The 20,149-nt window shown below is 46.5% G+C and overlaps 1 protein-coding gene across 2 annotated transcripts; it reads right to left on the bottom strand.

Moving 5' to 3' along the window:
- Positions 1–10: 10 nt before the first annotated feature.
- LAMP3 (lysosome associated membrane protein 3) lies at positions 11–19,255 on the bottom strand. 2 transcript variants are annotated; one of them, XM_087740561.1, is made up of 7 exons: positions 19,001–19,255; positions 18,695–18,911; positions 13,664–14,559; positions 13,130–13,252; positions 9,629–9,686; positions 7,586–7,753; positions 11–3,961 (listed from the first exon to the last, which is right to left on the bottom strand). In XM_087740561.1, exons 2-7 carry the CDS (start codon positions 18,738–18,740, stop codon positions 3,822–3,824), a joined length of 1,431 nt encoding a protein of 476 aa, XP_087596687.1. In that variant the 5' UTR covers positions 18,741–18,911; positions 19,001–19,255; the 3' UTR covers positions 11–3,821. The 2 variants fall into 2 exon arrangements, with proteins under 2 accessions (XP_087596687.1, XP_009471131.2); XM_009472856.2 differs by having other exon boundaries at positions 13–3,961; positions 13,769–14,559; positions 19,001–19,247.
- Positions 19,256–20,149: the final 894 nt, after the last annotated feature.

Genomic DNA, 20,149 nt, shown 5'->3' with positions numbered 1-20,149 from the left:
CAATGCACGCTTTACTGACTAAATACAACCTTTATTGCAGAAACGCCAATAACAGAAAAATAAAGAGCATATCTTACTTCTCATAGCAAAGTAATTTTTAGCAACCATAAATGATAGCAAGCTAGACGTGATCAACCGCACCATATTCATCCACTCCAGAAGCTAATCTACATCTCCCTTCCTCTTTCAGCCAGAATTAACAGCTCTTTTTTAATTTGGACTTTGTCCATCAGAGAGCAAAAAGGACTGAAAGAAATGAAATCTTCCTTTATGAACTCCTTGGCGATGTGGCCACGTATGGCATCATGATACTCACGGGGTGCCCTTGTGTCTACCTGGGTGTGCGAGAGACCAGAATGGCCTGGGGCGAGAGCTGCAGCCGAGCATCGGAGAGCTCTAGGGTTGTGCTCGCAGCACATGCTTGCAAGCAAGTTAAGCATGGCTGCCCTGATGCGATGTGTCGTGTCATCATGATCACCATCTTCTGGTTCAGGGATGGGTTGATCCGCAATGCAGGGAAAAGCGAGCTGGGGCTGCTGAGACCAGCACTGCTGGTCACCCTGAGAGCCAGCGGCAACCTTGCCCCCTCCCGCAGCAGGCTGCGCTCTTCTCTCAGCTCTCTGGGTATGCGGGCTCATGCTGACTCTAGGAAGGGCTTTGGCACGCAGATTTTTAGGGCAGGTTGGCTGGTAAACCCCTGTCGCAAGCAGTGAGCGGGCTGCTGAACAGGAGTCTGCATATGGCAAAGAGCAGCCCTGGAAGGGAAGCAATCTGCCAGGCTTAGAAAATACCGTTTTCATTTACATCCGTACTGGCGGGAAACACAGAAACTGCACTGCCGCCCGTGGTATGATCAGTATGGCCCACCTGGCATACAACTAGTTTATCATAAGAGGCTCTTCTTTGTGTGGTGCTCCTTTAGGGACTTTTTGCTCAAAATGTTTCCTCAGACAAGATGTTTAAAAGAGAAAGTCTGGCAGCCAAGACCAATTACACCTATAGAGTCTTCCCACTGGGAGGAGGACCTCAAAGCAACTCCATTAGATAAAAATGTGCCAGCCAAATATCTACCTGAATTCTGGCAGAAGATAAATACAGGCATCAGCTTTAAAAGCTGCACATGGCAACTCGGGGAGCAGCTGGGCTGTCTAATTCCAAGTCAACATTAAAGTCAGAGAGGCCACCCTCCCTGCTGTGCCGGCATGCTAACACGCGTCCCTGCTGCAGGCTGTTGGTGTCTTTTGTGGTCACGGAAGGAGGTGATGGCAAGCAGGCTGGGCCGCGGGTGGGAGGAAGGTGCACATTAGGGGCTGGGATCGCCCGATGCAGTAAGGAATCCACTGGATGCAGTAAGGAATTCTCCAGTGGACTCTCTACCACTGTACAGTACTAACGCCATTGGATTCGTTTTGCTGCGTGTTGGCAGCATTTCATGGGAGCCTCCAGTTGTTCCCAGTTCGTACCACGTGCCCTTCACCCGTGCTGTGCAGAGCAAGCCCAGGGTGGCATTCATGTACAAAGGGCAGTACGCAGCTTCATAAGAACAGCAAACAAATAATAGCAATAAAAAGCATACGAACAAATCGGGTAAACCTGAACCGAAACATTGTTCCATACCAACAGTTTGATTCACTGTAGAAAGAAATAAGTGGGGGGAAAAAACATTAACTTTGCATCATCGATAAAAATGCTAGAGGGTGTCACAAGATTAAACACAGAATTATCAGTCACTAGGAGCTGTTTTCTCTCCTCCTGTTGATATCAAATGTTAAAAGACTGAATATTAACATAAAGAGATTTTTCAGTACAGAACATAAACAGAAAATGCTATATCCGTATCAACAGAAGTAACAAACCGTACAGATCACACAACCCGACAATCCAAAGAACAGGTGAAACAGGACGGAGTTTTGAATGGGAAAGATGTCTATTGATCGCTAGTCAGAACGGCTAGGGTCAGATCCTGTGCGGGGCTGAGCTTTTTAGGCAGTGTTTTTTGTTAAAATGTCCACACGTAACAGTTGGGGACAGTAACATCACTACCGCATACTTGGGCTCATTTTCAAATGGAAGCGCTTCCATATATTTACCTTTCCTCCTGGACACCTCATCAATTCTCTTGTTTTAAAAAAATGTGATTGCTTTAATCAGGTACAAGAATCTGCTTTCTAAAGAATAGATTAATAGCATTAACTAACCCTGAGAACCAGAGGGATCTTACTAATCCAGGGGCCCGAACAATGCCGCCGAGTTCAGTGGGGGGCTTGTCCACTAACCAGAGGGAAGGAGGAAGGGTGAAAATAAGCTAAAGTTCACTAAGCAATATGGACAGTGCTGGAGCCGTGTACAAAATAATCATCGAAACACTCAGATGTCAGTTTGAGTATTCAACTGAATACAGTTCGAATCACTGTGTCTGTATTAAAGGTCTGAACGTTTGGTATTCTGTTTCTAGTGCTACTTCACCTTATAATCTTATTCAACTGCCTCCCTTGCTCACGGCTGGCTCTGACTTCTGTCTATGCTTCTCCAAGCGCAAAAGTGCTTCAAAATTGCCTGTGTCTTTCTTATTTATTGGTTCATTCAGACTCAAAGGGAACATTTCCGGAGAATTAACTACTTCCACAGCTACGTATTATGTCGATTATGGAACAGTATGACCGTGTTTCTGCTTGACACAGACCGGCATCGTCTAGGAATTCATGGAATGGAAGGATTTCTTTTCTTTCTTGATTTAAATAAGTAAACCTTCAGTGGTTAAATACTAGTGAAATATCAAAACTATTTTAAAAATACTTAAGGGAAATTAAACTCACAAGATACTATCATCAGTTTTACCCAGTAAAAATCCAGTGAGTTCCATTGCTCAGGATTTGGGCCATTATTAAAGGAAATTAATTTATCTCCCAGCATTTCTATTTTGTTTAGATCCAGATTAAACTAACAACAAGGAATTTTTGCAGGTGACTTCCGTCTTTCTTTTGTTTAATGGGTGCCATTCCACAGTCCTTTTCCAGGCAAAACTTCTGTTGGTAGAATTTAAGTCATTACCCTAACTCCCAAGGGAGAAGCGTGCTCTTATTTATTATTATTTTCTCTTTTGTAAATCTTTTTATATATAATTTCTTATCATTCTGATGTCATTTGCTGCAGTGAACAGGTTTGTATGTGGTGTGTGCGCGCGCGTATGTGCACATCTGTGCGTATGTTTAGCTTTGTAAATCTTTTGTGACAAGGAGATTTTCCTTGTTACAACAAAGAACATTAGCTGGACTTAATCGCAAAAGCAGTTACTACCTTCAAGTCACACTTGCACTCGCCCTGAGACTTCAGCGTACCCAATGTTCCCACAAGGCTTTCACCGAGCTCTGATTTAACAGGGTTGGCTGTGGCTGTGGGCCTCTGGTTTATTCACTTGAAGGTCGCATCACTGACTCATCTATTTTAATAAATCTAAATGCCATCTTTAAGAAACCTGATGGATTTTCTGAGGGATAGTGATACTGCCCGTTTTAAGCTATTTTTAGGCACCTGACTTAGGTGGTCTGAATCGCCTCCTTTGTTGATAATGTAAAGAATTTAGGCTCCTCACTTTGGTCTTCTGGACTACATCTAAATTAGATGCTAAAAATAGCCTAAAGTAGATGGTGCGAGTTCTCTCCTTTCCACCTTAAATTGCTTCCAGAAATATTCAGTAGTTTTAAACACATGGTGTCAACCTACTTACAAATATGGCTTCAGGGCAATCAGATTGCCAGGCAGAAGCTAAAACTCCTGTGACTTCTCTACTCGCTGCACACATTTGGAGGTACAAGGGCACCTCAGATACGTTCGTATCCTCTATGTGGCTTTCTTCTGGAAATCAGGAACGTGGCAAACACAATGACAAACAATCCCAGGATTGTCAGGCCCACCACGATGGGAGCTGCTTTGCTGTTTTTATCAGGAGAACATTCTTCTTCTGAAAGTAAAAGATCGGAACATGTGTTACAGCAGAACACCGTACTCCCAGACTATACATCCATATTCCAGAAAAGTTAGCAAATACAAGCCAGAAGTTCTCAAAACCTTGTTTCCTTTTTTTCTTTCTTTCTTTTTCCTGAGCTATACTTAATACATTTTTATCTGTGGTGAATCTTATCTCAAGAAAACAGTACTTGCTCCTTTCGAAATAGCTACGTGCTTCACTGGGGAATGACTCTGCTCTGTCATGTCCACGGTAATTGTTTTACCATCAAGATCAGTACATACGCAGCAGAGGGCTTTCTTGCTGACGTGGAGCATCACACTGCAAAGTGCAAGTCTGAAAATAAAGAGCAAGACACATCCAGCATAGACAAAAACTGCTCCTATGTGGCATCTAATTGCTTCTGCCCAGTAAAAAGTGTCAGGCCAGAGAAGGGAGCCCATAGTCCAGCACAGCATTAGCACAGCAAGGATCCTAGCTGAGTCAGTGTTTCCTAAGAAAAATCAAATTGTAATTGTTCTCTGTGTTTAATTCAGAATATTTCTGGATAATTGTGGCTAACTCAGAACACCAAGAGGTTAGGAAGGCAGAAGCCTTGGACTTAGTCCAGGGGGTTGCTTTAGCAGTACCATTGTAATTTTATTGTACATATGATGATATCAGAAAAGGTTTTGACACAAATAATATCTTTTAAGAACCAGCCGAAGATATATTCGCTCCAAACATACCTCTTAGCTACGGAGAGGGCAAATCCTGACTTCCTTAGCCAGTCCCTACCCAAATGAATATTCAAGTCATCTTCTGATTAAATGAAAACTCACTACTTAAAAATGGACTTCCAGACTGGAGTAGATTGGCAGCTTTCCTACGGAGAGACTGCACCATCTGGGTCACTGACGTAAATGGAGTATTTCCCCAAGTAACAATGGCAGGATCAGTCTCAAAGTCACAATACAACAAGTGTAGCCCTGGGAGTGAAGGGAAGGTCTGGGAATGATCACTAATGTGTTGTCCCAGAACTGGATCAGACCTATGGCTTCCATCTGATCTATAGGAATGGTCTTTCCTTGGGCTCCAGGGAAAGAAGGACCTCTAGCATGATGCTCTGAGTAGCACCTGAGTAGCAAACTGTCCTCTAAGTAGGGCAGCTTGATCAGCTGAACTCCAAAGTATATCACAGCTCAGCAGTGAATCCCGTTTATACCCAAGGTTTAAGAGAGATCCAACAGCCCCCACCTCTTTCATTCCCTGTGACTATTCCAAGGCAGATTTCGACAGTGCTCTGAGACAAAGGCCTCTGTTGTTATTGCCTAATTCTGATGACTACGCTGGCACAAACTGTAGCTGAGCTCAGGCTTTTCCCCAGCGGGAGTCTTTATGCCAACGGTGGGCAGTGGGCAGTTAGCCCGGGAGTGTGTGGCGTGCGTGACATCGTGTCACAGCTCCAGAGCCTCCACGCAGCTCTCCCCAACATCTGACCCTCTTCTCCTCTGTTCCAGGTGGTGACCTCATGTGGTGCAATGCCGCAAAGCCAAAGGCATCAGCATTCTACTAGAAGCTGCCTTTTAAAAGCTTTGTCTGGTTAATGTAACCTGCTGCTACGGAAGCGAGCTGAAAAATACTTGCATTTGAGTATTGCAGAAGCCAGAGATATTTGAATTGGCCATTTCGCTTTGACGAAATCTTGGGCTATGAACTCTAGGTATTGTTTCTGATATACTGAAGTGCAGTTCAAAAGACACTTTTACAGCTATCCAGACTCAAACAGGCCAAGCTGTTGATGTAATGCTGCTGCAGTCTGTACAAAATCGTAAGGAACTTGAAACCAATGATCGCTAGTGTTTTCTTTTTCTTCCCCTTTTAAAGATAAGCAAATCAGGAGCAACAGAAGTGAAACTGCCAGTCTCAAGAAACCTGAGGGGAGGAGGCTGGTGATGTGTATAGATTCATTCCTTCACTGGGGATTTTGTCTTTCAAAATCTGCATACGCAGCAGAGGTACATAACAGTTTCATAACTATTTCATGGCCACTGGGGAATTATTTCAGCAGTGGTAGCTGCTTTCTCAGCCCTGTGATTAAAAGCAAAACTAATTAATTAATTTTGTATATGGTATTGATTAGCAGAGATTAGTCTGACCCTGGGGGGGGAGAGAGAGAGTCTTTCTAAGCTCTGCCTCTGCTAGGGGTGAGGCCATACCAAAAGCCATATCTGAACTCATTCATTGTACAAATTCAAATGGGAATTTGGGGACCAGTTGGAATCCTATGAGTTGTTCCAGCTTGTAAGAAAAAAAAAGTCCATATCTTAAAAAAGCCCCATACGTTGTTTCCATTGTATTCCTTTTAGAATAAGAAAGGCAGCCAAAATGTTGAGCTAACAAAAGAAGAATCAGTCAAACAGAGCCAAACCGAGTCAAAAGACAGGTCTAAAGTAAAAAGAAGAATGCAGGGGAAATATTTTGTAAGCATGCTGAAAGTCAAATGTCAGAAGAAGGGAGTGCTTTATTAGTGCATGTGAAGGGCTGGATAGCTGAGAAGCCTATCCGTCCACCGGAGTTCTTGTAGGGAAACAGCCTGAGAGGAAGTCACAGAAATGTGAAGATGTACAGTCTGAAAGAGACCACAGGGTACCATCTAGTCCGCCTCTCTGCTTTCTGTAGGGTCTTTCCTGCGTCTCATAAGAAGTCAGGCAGTAGACCGTGAGAATGTCCATGCTGGGGGACACGGGAGTTTCCTGGTGCACCCAGCAGTCCTGGACCCCACACCCTGGCCAGGTCCTGGCTGCATCGCTGGACAAGAAACAAGGATGACAACATCTCATTTCCCTGTGGAAGGAACCCCCGGTGTGGGCGTAGGGAAGAAGTTGTGATGAGTCTCAATACGTTCTCCCAGTGTGGGCAATCTGGGGACCAGGGGAGCCAATACTGGTCTGCCTCTGTCTTTTACTAAGCTACACAGTCGCCTCTTTGTGGCTGTACTCAAGAAAAGACAAATTGCAGAGATGAGCATCACATTTAATTCTGAAACTAGGGAGCATGCCAACTGTGCTCCTCCTCAGGAGTGCGTTTCATCACGTCTAGACACAGCTGCTCCGAAAGTATCATCCTGCATTCACAAATATCCCTTATTAGTCGGCAGTTTTGCCGCTGCAGCTGTGGGACATCATGAGTGTCAAGAGCCTTTCAAAATAGCTAAAATCTGACTATATCGAGAACAGTGACCTTGAACCGAACTGTACGTGTTAGGGGTTTGGGCAATGCAGTGGTGGTGAACACACCTCCCCTCGCTCTGGGAGAAAACGGGTGAAGAATAAAATGGTGGCTGTAGAGTTGGACATTTTTAATGAGAAGGTGAAACAGAAGCTATTGAATGTAGGAGGGAAAGATACTTTTCCATCTTCCATAGGTGATAGTACCGTGTTGAAAATGACTCAGAAAAGGGTGAGAGTACAGCAGTGGACAGGTTACAGTATTTGGGAGCTGTTACAAAGCTGTGATTGTGCTACAGGTGTAATAGGATCACCACATCTGTACGGTTATAATCGAGCAGAAGGAGGTACCACAGGCTACCAGACATGTAGATCTCGGAAGGGTGGAAAAGGTATCCTTTCTACTTACCTTTTCCAAACTGGTTACCGACAATATCAAATGCCTGCAGCTGCATATTAACGAAGAGTAGCTGGAAGTTCTTCTCCAAGCTGAAGGTTTGCTTGCTGGCACACTTAAAGGAATTCCCCAGCTTTGTTGTAAACAGCTTCTCGTGTATGCCTGCATAGTAAAGCATACCTGGAGGCCATAAGGAGAGAGCCAAATGAGAATCCACACTAACTCCGTTGGAACCAACATCTTTCTGAGACACAACGGAGGATCCCCGGTGCCTTGGCAGAGCAGCAGTCACAGAGGTGACTAAAGCATGGACTTTTTCCCCATAATGTATCAGTTACATTTCTTCCCTGTTTAAACAAGTGCTGTAATTATCAATAGGCAACTCAGCTGAGCTTCGGTCTGAAAAAGTGGCTAACATTTCAGATGCTTCTTCAAGTCATACTTTAACACTCTGAGTCTGCAACAGGGGGTTAGGATTCTTGCAGGAGCAGACAACTATCTTAGGTCTCCAGCACAGCTATTTCCAGACAAAACACAGATACCATCTCTATCATGGAAATTTGACATATCTAGTCTGTATGGCTTTATGTATTAAATATGGTTTTAAACATATTTCAGTGTCACAGTACTTTACAGAAAATATGGCTCAAGTTCAAAGCATGAAAAGGTCTTGTAACCTGGGTATATGCTGGATGCATATCCTCCTTCGAAAGCCAGTATACTGGTTTGAGACAAAATCATTCACATCACCAACTCTGCATCGCTGTATCTCAGCCACATCTGCCAGCATACCCCTGGTCGTCTTCAGTCAAAATCAGTGCACCAGTGTGTACTGCTACAGTTCATTCGGTAGTGTTTATCTTAGAAACAGATACAGGCGTGCTCACTGCAAAAATACCGCTGGCGGACTGTGACATGCCAGCATCTGGCAGAGAGGCGGCACCACGCAGCCAGGAAGCACGAGGTCTCTTGCCAGCACCGCTGTAGAGGACTCAAAGTATATTTGAGGATTTTAAAACTTACGATTAAGCCGATTAGTTTGCATTTGCTGCAGTTTGCACTTAGCAATGCACAGGAAACCTCTGATCATTTAGACCGAGAACATCCCTAGCAGGCGTGTCCTCTGGATCAGCTTTTCTTTTACTTTAATTGCTGTAGATCAGAGTAGGCTCCACTTGAGTTAATGAAAGTGCTCATCAGTGAGAAGAAAAATGAGGACACACCTCGTCAAGCTCCTGATTTCTTTTTCTTCTTTCAGGGACAAAAGTCAATCCAAATACTTAGGAGTAACAAGCAGAGAAGTAACATAATATAGTCGTTAACCTGTCACAGATTTGATATATTAGGAAGAATTTGTGCAAAATTAACGTCAGAGAAAATCTGAAGTGATGGCTCAGAATTTTTCTCTCTGACCTAAATGATCTCTTAGCATTTCTTGGGAGGTAACATCTGGGGCAGCTCCTGACTGTTCAAATGGTGAGAAGCAGGGCTATATAAGAAAAAGAAAATCCGGTCGCCAGAGAAGAGCACAGACAAGGTCTAGGATTTCAGGATAGTTTTAAGAACCTCAGCCCAGGTCCAGTTCTTATTTTTGCCAAGCCAAAATGTCAGGCGTGCCTCCTTTCCATATTGGTGTATTTGAGATATGGATCCAGCTCTGCATTTCTGTGATCCAGAGACTGAATTCGTTTAGTTTGCATATTAGATTGGAAAGACGCATGCAACTGAAGTGGAGTCACAGCATTTTTTTATGCTTGCAGATAAAAACTTTGAGGACTGTTTTGTATCTTAAATTTAAGTTTGAAGCAATCTCTATTCTGAGAGTAATGAAAGGCAGGGAAAGTTTTTGAGGACAAAAGAAAAACTGAACAGTTCTGATGAAACTGCAGCCCAGTCTCTTCTCTTCCATTTTCATGCTATAAGCTTTAGGTGAATGACATGTTGAAAGGCTGATAAAAGACATAATTTGCAAAATTCAGTGTTTTAAAGATATGAAAGCCTATCCCACACCCAGAACAGTTTGATATGAAATTGAGACAATGTAAAATCACTGACCTCCAGAAGATAACTGTAATCTGGTCTCAATTTTGCTGACATAGTACATTGGAGCTTGCTGCAAAAGAAGATATATCTTTATTCATAATACGTCCTCATATTTGTGGAAAAAATACAGTTCACCACAGCAAAATGGTCACAAAGAATTTCCCTAAGAAACACATTTTAAAGCATCACCTTCAAGACCCCAGAATCAACTTGCTTGGATGTATTGCTTTTTCATTTCCAAATCACTCCATCTAATGGGTAACAAGCTGGTGTAATGCAGCAGTCTCAGCTGCATCACCGATTTGGCTCAGCTCCGTGAAACTGGACCACACAGGTGTGATTTTGCACCCGCTGCTCAAACTAGACACGCGTGTGATACTTGTGGTAACCGAAAGTAGGAGGGAGTTAAGCAAATATTATACATTGCACAAATTAACAGGCATGTGATAAGGCCAATATATTTTTATTCACCTGTTCTGCTTTCACTGAGCGTCCCTACAGTGCCCTCGTGAGTGATCCTGCCCTGAATTAATCCACGCTGACCTGCAGTCTGACTGCTTGCGGGACCTAAGCCGACACCTTTAGAAGTACTCGGGACGCCTGGCGCCACAGTGCACTTCATGCATAGATGCCCTTCGCGTGCGCGAACTGCAGAAAGCAGCCGTGCTTCTGTGCTCGTCGTTTTGAACTGGGAGAGGTCAGCAACAAGCTGAGAGCCAAGAGCTCATCTCATGGTGGTACTACTCATTTCCTATTTTGTCTGCCAGCAGCAGTCACTGCAAATGAGGAAACAGCAACCTGGATGTGTCTGTGTAGGGGAGAAATAACTGTTCTTTCCACCCTGCGGACACCGTCAGTGCTGGCTGGCTTTGCTTCATATGCCTACAGACGGCTCACGTGGAACGCCCCGGTACAACAGCACAGAGCAAAGTTTCCAGCTGACGCTCGTGCCTGCATGGGCCCTAAAACCCTGGTGCAACCTGAATGCTGTTCTCCCCAGGACTGTCACAAAGCAAGAGCCAGCCCTAGGAGCTTTTGGCTGGTAGCAGTGTTGGAGTAGGACGTGAGTCTCTATGTAGCAGCCCTACTATTCATTTTCATTCCAGCTGTGAGCGCACAGGGACTGGTGGGTGCAGCTGGTGGGTAAATGGCAGCAGACATGAATGTCTCCTGTGCACCCAGTTTTAACATTAGGCAGTTTAAAAGCTAGTAGGATGGACTGGGAAGGTTTAAGAAAGAAACACACGAGAGAAGAGGTTCTCAGCATTATTCCTATTTAAAGACATAAATAGGTCAAATATTACCATTTTTTTGCAGCAGCGCTATGTTCTGTTTGGCCACAGTGAATAACTTTGCTCGGGGAAAACACCTGCTCCTACTTCACGCCTTGTGCGTTGGTTACAAAACTTCCTTTTTTCAAGTTCTTTGCAAAAAGCGGCTGGCAGTGGTGAGTACTGAGCCAGCCGCTCACCTCCCGCTGCCCTGCCCCAGCACCGCAGCCCCGGCGCCTGATCAGCTCCTCTTTCACCGGTGAACGTCAGAAGTGCCATCGCTGGACCACTCCTGCTTCAAAGCAGTTAGAGAGGCTGTAGGGACCAAACACGTGAAAAACAGCAGCAAAGTGATTTCTTATTAACTTTAATTTCAAAGGAGGCTAAGCCGAGCCCTGCTGTGCTCTTGAGGCTTATCTTTAAGTGAAGGGCAGATTGTCTAATGCTGTGCCAATAACCACCTTTTTCAGGGCAAGACAGGTCAAGTACCTCCTAAAGGTTCACATCACTCTCCTTAGCACTGCTGCGAGCTGGGGCTTTCATGGGTACTTGAATCACCAGACTTTTTCTAAGGATCCTTTCAAGGCAGAAAATGCTCCCCTTGTTGCAGGAAGCATACATCTAAAGCAAACACTGAGGTCTGAACTGATCCTTTGTTTCAAAACAGGTCCTTGATTTTTTACCTCGCTTTTCCTCTGTAGCTTTTAGAAAACTTTCTGCCATAGACTAAAATCAAGATGATTATGAATTGAAATCTTTTCTCTGCTCGAGCATTAATGACTCAGATGTGGTATAGTTTGCTGTTGCCTCTGGGACTTTCTATGGAAATGACTGAGTAGCCATTTGTACTTTTCTTAATTGTCACTAGTTTGAGCTTGGAACCAGGCTGTAAGTTTGACATTTCAGTTTGATTAATTGAAGGACACAGATCAGCAGTGAAGGCCAGATGCAGCTCTGAACTGCTGTGGAGCTCCAGGACACGGCCTTAATGCATGTTACACTCCATCAGAGTTTGATGGGATCCAACCCTTGCCGTATTCCTCCCTGCCCATTAATGACTTTATACACAGCATTACCTTCTGTCTTTAGCCCTGCTGGCATCACCACCCGGCCCTTATTAGCTTTCAGATAAATAGTACTGCGTGCTGCCTCCCAAAGTGAGTAAACCATGCCAATGTCTGAGGCAGCAAGAGGATGCTGCACTCAGCACTTTTCTCCTGGGGTTATAACAGCAGCAGCACTCGTGGCAGCTTATGTTAAAGCCTCATCCACACACGACGCGGTCCCAGCGGGGAACATGGTATCAACAGACACAATGTCAAAAAGAAAGCCCGTTTTCCCACTGTGTAAGCCGGGCCTCTCTCCTGACCAAGCTTCTGTGTGTACCAAGTCTCCCTGGTGTGGTGCATTTTAAGGGCACTTATCTATAATTTTGCTGTTGTAGTTCACTTGTTTGGAATTTTCCACTCAGAAATTAGGTGAAATTAGGCCCCTTCAGCTGCGGATGGGATGTGGCCACTGGGCACTTACAACTGCATAGGCTGCCTTTTAGATTTAACAACCACAGCTGGCTTTTGGCTGGGCAGTTGTGATACTTGGCATTTATGGGAAGCAACTGCCTGCCCTCCCCTGCATTCAGGGGTCCCTGAGACACCGCTTCGTAAGAGCAGCTTGGCAGCGCGAGTCAGAGCTGCCGGCACACACGCCGCATTCCTGCGCAGGGACTCCGCGCCCAAGCCCATTCCCTCTGTCCTCTCCAATGCAAACAGCAGACCCGGCCTTCCCTCCCTCTAGATTTTTACCTATGTAGAAATGAGACGCAGATTTTGTTTGGGGCTATTTCTAGGCTTTGTGTTGCTAGACTGGTAGCTTTATCACTGTTCTCTAGCGCTCTGTATCAAAGGGTGGCAAGGCACTGTACTTACCCTTCATTGCTCATACGAACGTTTCCAAATTCAAAGGTCAAATAGACAAGACCTGATTTGACATTGACGTTAGCCCTGCTCTGAGCAGGGGGTTGGACCAGGTGGCCTCCAAAGGTCTTTTGCAACCTGAATTAATCCATGGTTCTATGATTCTAGCCTCTTGGGAAGGACAGGAGTGATAATGCCTTATATACAGGTGGAAAACTAGCATAGAGATGGATGAAATGCCTTTTCCCACGGCACAAGCTGGATCAAAGGCAGCCAGAGTTCCAGCTCCCCAGTCCTAAACGCTCCTTCCCTCTAAATGCAACGATTACCTTTACAAAGGTGAAGTTTATAAACCCTCCACTGAAAGTTATGTTCAGCTCGGACTGCACGGTCCCACAGCTGCCAGATGTCTCTGTCGCATTGGGGTTGACAGCCATGTACTCCATCCGCTTCTGTGGAGAGAAGAGACATTGCAGGGGAATCATTCAGAGCGGGTCACTGCTAGGAGAGGAGATCCCCTGCTCTGATCCAGCCTGGCAGTTCCTATGACCCTAAAAGCTCCACGTGTCGGCATCAGGACAACCCACCTCTGAGTCCAAGCCTGAGAGCTGACAATCTCTTGCTTTCATTGCAACTCGCAATGTCGAGCCCTTCACTGAAATCAATTCAGATTTTAACTAGTCTCCCATTCTGGGAAACAAATGACACTGAAGCCTGACCTGCCCTCCAAAGTATTGCTGCCACGGATAGATCGCTGAAATACAGCACCCGTACCTCCCACAGACATCATCATACAAGGCAAAGGACAGCAGCTGAGATGCTGTGGCACAGAAAAGCCCTGGTAGCAAACCACTTATTTTTACCACACAAGCTAACTTCTGAAAAGTGCTTTGAAAGAAGACGAATAAATTCCAGCTAATGAAGAAACAGTCATTGCAAAGCTCGGCCTTGTAGTGCTTCCACCTCACCGTCTCTGTATTTTGAGCCATCAGTTGCAAACCCATGACGGCTTTGATGCAGGTCCTGTTCCCGCTGGAAACGGTGTATGTGCCGGTGGGGATGGGAGAGGGCTGCGGCGCAAGAGTGGGTCTCACTGTCACCATAGTAGATGGGATGGTTGTTTGAGTCCCTGGACGAATGGTTGTTGTCTTGGTCATGGCTGTGGCTGTTGGACTTTTAGGCGCTGTTGTTTGGTTTCCTGACCCTGTGCTGGGCTTTACAGTTTGCATGGTGGTGGGCGTAGTAGTTACGGCAGCAGCCGTCATTTGTGTATTTGACGTTGAATGCTTTATGGTTGCGTTTGTGGCTGCCACTGTCATTTCTGTGCTCACATCTGTTCTGGCTTGCTTGGTTGAGGACACAGGGTGTACAGTTGTGTTCTCCACTGCGGGTGTAACTGGTCCCATCGCCTGGGTCGTCGCCGGGCCAGCTGCAGTTGTGTTGTCTGCTGATGTTGTGGACACCACCGTGGGAGATTTCTGGGTGGTCACTTGTGTGGTGGTTGCTCCTGCCTGGGCTGTCGTGTGATGGCCTGGTGCTGCTGTTACCTGATGCTGGGCTGTTGTCTGCCCAGTTGTTCTGTGGCTTATGGGTGTTGTTTTAAGAGAGCCAATGCTGTTAAAATGAACTGTGGTGCCTTGCTGGGGTGAAGAATGATAAAGGGAAGGTGGCTGACCAGAAGTAGCCATATGGTGGAAGGATGTGGTTTCTGGCGACAGTTCAACCCCCAGGGCCACTTCAGCAAAGCAGGAGGAAAATGCTGCAAAGAAACAAATAAGTCAGTAGTCTAGAAAGCTTTACCTTTAACATTTCTGTTGATACCCACGACATAACTGAACTGATTTAGTTATCAAATGGGTGATATGATTTTATTCTTCATTTGGCTCCAGTCACGATAGGAGGGTGAAAGCAGACATGCTGTAGGAGTATCCATAATTTTTCACCGCTCCCCCAGTCTTCACACCTCTGAATATACCCGTTGCAGTGGAAGCACGTTGGCTCCCAGCTCCCCACACGCTGCTCTTATGCGGAAGAAGCCGGAGGATGCCGGAGGCGTGAGCAGACCTTGCACAAGCCCCAGGCAGCACAAGAGTTCCCTTGCAGGCAGCAATACGGCAAGATTTGCTAGAAGCAAATTATCAAGGTCTAAGGAAGATGAAGGGGGGGTAAAGGCAAAGGGGTGGTTGGTTACGTACCAACAAAGCACGGGGAGAGGGAACATTTGGCGTGTGTGAAGGAAGTGAGGCAGCATAATGGTCTTACAGTGGTTCACAATAGTCTGGGAAACCGGTCTGGGAGGCAGGGAAATTCCAGATATTTATTTCTGGTTTTGTCGCAGCCATGAGGGCTTGAACCCTGAAGTTCTTCCTCCTGGGGGATACCCAAGGGGCTGCTCCAAACAAGGAAAGGCCAGCCCTCTTAGCGATGGGCTTTCAGCACTGAGAAACAAATTTCAGGTACAGCATCCAGGGGCTTTTTGGACCACACCTAAAAATAGTCACAGCACCAAAATTACACTTCCATCTTATAACATTTACAGAAGCATGTCCCTTGCAGAACTGAAAGGAAAATATCTAGCTCCTAAATGTAAATAACAAAGTGAAGAAAAAGTGGGAAAAGTACACTGTAGAATAGATGGTTACACCTCTTCTGCCTGAGTCTTTGCCTGTGAGTATGCAACAAGACTGTGTAAAGACAAGGTCAAGCTAAAAGAAATCATAAATCACTGACATATATGAATTCCTTGATGGGCATGAAGCTTCAGGTGTAGTTAAATGCTTTATTGCCTCAATCGGCTGGAGGACAGAGATGAATTCTCCAGTCTGGAAACAGAAGGGACCCAAAAGTCCAAGGCAGCTCATGTTGCTGGCGGTACAGCTCCACAGAGGACGCCACAACACATTGTCTAAGTTTATTGTATGCTGGTTTTTTCGAAGAAATTTCTCATGAATCGGTAGCAAAGGTTTGTGGCAGGCAGGTTGCTGAGATTTGGATTTTAGGATCAATTAAGGCCAGAGGCACATTCAGAGTGGAAATGGCTGAAATCTCACAAGCTCATCTTCCTTTCATTTATTTATTTTCACTCAGCATGAACAGAGATCTGCAACAACAGCTGAATTCACGAAGTCTCACCATTTTAGGATACATATAGACTACATCAGAATAATAAAATCTACTGGGTTTTGAATCAAATTCAAGATCAAAACGAAAGAAATGAGAACAGATGTATAGACCTGAACCCACACTGCAATTTTCCCTTAAAATGGCTATGGTAGAAAAGAGCAGAAGTGTAGATGTATGCTCCATATTCCTAAAATTGCCTGGGTTTCACCTTTGTTGACTGCCAGTGTAGCTGTTATCATCAAAGAAGTGCAACTTGATACAGTTGAAAAGCCACAAAAATGACAGGACAGATCCCCCTGACTGTGAATTTTATCAGAAGGAACCTAAAAATGCCATAATTAATATGATACTTCAGTTCATTTTCTCACTTTCCCCTGGACTTTACCAGAGCTGCTGGCAGAGCTGGACAGCGGATAACTTATCTCCTTCTCTGTCTGTCAGTGGAAAATCGGAGCAGTTGCCCCGGCCAGCTATAGGGAGTTGCATTTAAGTGCGTCGGCACAATAAAAACAAAAAAGAAGTTGCAATTTTCACTCTTTTTTCCCCTATAAGATTGCAAAACAACCCATATTACATTTACACAAGTCTTAAATAGTCGGTACTTGTTAGTTTTTAGTTAACAGATTGGTTTCGATTACTGACCAGATAACACTTACCTTGCAGACGCGGAGAGAAACGTTATTTCACTAACATTTGGATGCCACCCATAGCTTTTAAATGAAACTTAATTTTCCCCAAAAGGTCATTTCAACCTAACTATTTTTCACTAGAGAAACGTTCAGGGATGCCTGACCTACCCTCCAGCTCCGGCCTGGCACAACTTGGCAAAGGAGCCGCTTGCGTGGCTCCCCCACCACAGCTCTGCCGGCAGAAGGGGCCGCAGAGCAACGGTTGCAGCTCTGCATCCCCCTGTGAGTCTCTGTTTCTTTTCTCTATGAGGCCATCTCAAAACTTCATACGACCAACATTTTGCTCAGGGGACGCATGCTCCCTGCGGTCTGTCTTCCTGGAGCAAGCAGCTGGAGTCCCCTCGCCTCACCTTGGCTGCAAAGCTGTGCGTTACAAGTGCCAAGGGCTGCGGATCTGCCCAGCAAGCCTCCACGCATGCCACGCTTCAGACCAAAACTCTCAGAAAAGGATCAGGGCAGCTCTCAGAAATTCGCAGTCCCCAGTCTGGGCCTGGAGACTCTGTTTCCATGCTTTGGTGACTGGGGAGGTTCAGTCAGTGCCAGCCAAGGAACGTCACGGCTCTGCTCCCAGGCGTTACGGTGGGAAGCGAGGCGCTCAGTGCCATGAGCTGGCTGTGACGTTTCTCAGCCTGTCGCCCTGTAACGGGGTGGGTGAAAAAAATTCTTGCTGGGGACTTTTTCCCCTTCTCATCTAACCACACACTCATGCTGCTCGGCAGCCCAGCAGCTTTGTTCCGCTTTATGCTGCCCAGAAGAAAAGCTCGTCTTTAGCTGACTGGTTTTGTGTGGACACAAAAACCTGACCAAGCTCCTACAGTCACTGAAAACACTCTGGCCAGCTCCGGCTGCTTTGGTTTGAGTCCTTGAGGAACTGGAAAAGCACCAAGATTTTCTGAGAGGTTTCGGTACTGTCATAGTTTCCCTCCAACCCAGGAGCAGTTTCTTGAACCTCCAACCCATCAGACTTTATCCCTTAAACTTTAATTATGTTTAATTCCCTGTCTGCACAGAAAGACTTGACTTTGTGACATTAATAAAACATCACAACAAATTACTAAAGGAACGATCAAAAATGGATAAGGAGCTGAGGAAACAAGGTCTTCCTGGTCAAAAAGGTACTCGCTGACCACAGAGCTATTGGTGTTACTGCTCTCAGTCTGATCTTGCTCTCCTCTCGTGTACACGTTTTGGGGCTACTTCCAGCGGCTCTGGCTGCGGAGCGGGCGTGGGAAGGCAGAGCAGATGTGGCAGGAGCTGCTCGTGGCCGAGCCCCTGGCTGCTTCCCTGCTCGCTGCGCTGCCGCGGCAGAGCTGGGAGGGGGACGGGGGTTGATACCTGTGCGATCCCTGTGTGCTGATGGCAAAACGCACCACAGAAACCCAGCGCCCCACCAGCGAGCTCAAACATTTAGCCATTGCACAGATGAAATCACGCTCTGTCCTTCTTCACCTGGCAGATTTTGTACTGCTGCGGGTGTTGAGGGATGACTTACACGCTGGGACACGTCCTTGACCAGGCTAGCTCCCCAGGTTTTCACAGAGCAGCATTAAGGACTGAACGGTGGCTCTGACCTGGTTCGTCGCTGAGCTAAGCCCCAGCCTGCCTCCACCTTCCCCAGGCTCCCTGCCTCGCTCTTGCTTTCCCGGTCGTGCTCTGCGTCTCGCAATACAGACAAATGAGTGACTCCAGCAATGCTTCCTCAGTTTTTCTTCTGCTTGTCTCACTCAAGACCTCAGTTGGTTCTGCTGGTCTGGGAATTATTTTTAATTGAGAAAAGCAAGGCCAAAAAAGCCTGCTTCTAATACTGTTTTGAGCTGACTCCATCACACAGTCAGAGTTTATGTCACCACAGAGTGCAAGGGAAAATACACAGGACAACATCAGACTGAGTCTGTACCAGCTGCAATTAAATGCAGTTGTAATTGTTTCTTAGCAGTGGGACTTTATTAAAAGCACCCTTAGTGCTAGCAACAAAACTATTTCAAGCTTTCAGTCTGTTAGGTGCTGTCCTGGCTGCAAGGAAACAAAACCAGCATAGTCTATCTCATTTTTCTGATAGAAACGATGGAGGACGTTACTCACCGCAGGCGAAGGTTAGCAAGACGAGCTGCCGCGCGCTCCTCCCCATGGCCAGCACAGCGGCAGGTTTGAGAGGTGCTGCTGCTCGCCGTGGGGCGGGTGGGAAGGAAATCGGGGTTTCCTGGGGACTGAAGAGTTCCACTTGATGCAGGCAGCGCTCAGTCACATGGATGGGAAGGAGGTGGAGAGAGGGGGGAGCCCGATGCTTCTCGCCTGTGAACTACCACAGAAGGAAATAAGTGATGGTTAGGAAAGAAAGTGAAAACAGAAAGGGCTGCGGGGCTAACTGGGGGAAGGACAGGCTCTCACTCCGCAGCCGAGACCTGGGGCTCTGCAAGCCCACGTAAAGCTTCATGCTCCTCTGCAGATTTGGTAACTCAGTGCAGACTGCAGCTGTACCCCAGTGGAGGGTTAAGGTCTGTAAATCCGTACTGTCCCATGTGTTCTTTAAAAAAGTGCTTTCTTTAGGGCCAAACTCTTTCTTTTATGGTAAGGCACAGAAGAGAGAGGCACGATCTTGAGCCACCTCTGCAGAGCAGCTGCTACAAGCGAGACGGGGCTGAGCAAAGCCCCAGGTGGGCTCTGGTCCCAGCTGGGGACTGGCGGCACCTTTGCTGGCTAGTTCAGTCCTGCTCCAAGGACTGAGCTTGTCCAAGGCGGATCCGCCGGGCTGGCTCGCCGTCAGTGCTGCGTCCAAACACACTCCTCAGCAAACGGCAACGACCCACCTGTGTCCCAAGAAGTGCCTGCTGCGAACCACGCCAGGCTGGGACAGGAGCTGCACAGGCGGGTCCCGACGCGCGTGGCTGCGCGCCAGCGGTCTGCAACAGGAGCGCGTTAGGCCTGCTCCCCCGTGTGCCTGGATTTCCACCCCGGGCCTTTGCCACGGGGCCTGCTTGGTGCGGGGGAACAAAGCAAGCCCACACCTGGGGTCTGGTGTGGTCCTCCTCCTTCTTTTTCTCATACCGACATGGAAGGGCAGTACCATGGTAAGGCCAATGACTTGAAAACCCAAGTGACGTGAAGTTTGCCCCCTGCAATCTGGATACCAGCTGAAATTAGTTCCAATTTATTTTGCTCTCCATATTTGCATTGCGTTTCTACATTCTCATTTTTACCTCCTTGCCCTTCTACAAGATCCACAGCGTGCATTTGGGTCAGTTAGCGCTGCCTGATACACCACTGGCAGCCAAAGGTATGCAGGTGTCTCGTGGGTAACTGTAACGACGTTATCCTTGCCTCACGCTGCAGCACGAGCATACGCAGCTCTGAACCGTCTGTGCGAACCTTCGCGTGCTCCTACGAGTCCCAGGGATTCAGGACCGTGAGGAAGGGAGACGGGTAAAGGAAAAAGCCCACTTCGTGCCTTTCGTGACACGTGTGTTGGACAAATAAAGTTATATTGGACAGATGTGTGGATTTTTTTCAGCTGTGCTGATGCACCTTTACTGATACTCA

This window comes from Nipponia nippon, unplaced genomic scaffold (genome assembly GCF_047370975.1).
Source record: "Nipponia nippon isolate SJK-2023a ecotype South Korea unplaced genomic scaffold, ASM4737097v1 scaffold_7, whole genome shotgun sequence".
NCBI classification, from domain to species: Eukaryota; Metazoa; Chordata; class Aves; order Pelecaniformes; family Threskiornithidae; genus Nipponia; species Nipponia nippon.
The sequence above is the reverse complement of the archived record's forward strand: the minus strand, read 5'-3'. Positions and strand labels throughout refer to the sequence as shown.

What these genes read in the sequence shown, in the direction of transcription:
- LAMP3 (XM_087740561.1), bottom strand. Translation starts at nt 18,740, where the DNA reads ATGGGGAGGAGCGCGCGGCAGCTCGTCTTGCTAACCTTCGCCTGCG. An exon ending in TTCAGAAGTTAGCTTGTGTG is followed by an intron (nt 13,253 to 13,663) that starts GTAAAAATAAGT and finishes TTCTCTCCACAG; the next exon opens with AAGCGGATGGAGTACATGGC. An exon ending in TAAACTTCACCTTTGTAAAG is followed by an intron (nt 9,687 to 13,129) that starts GTAATCGTTGCA and finishes CTTCTTTTGCAG; the next exon opens with CAAGCTCCAATGTACTATGT.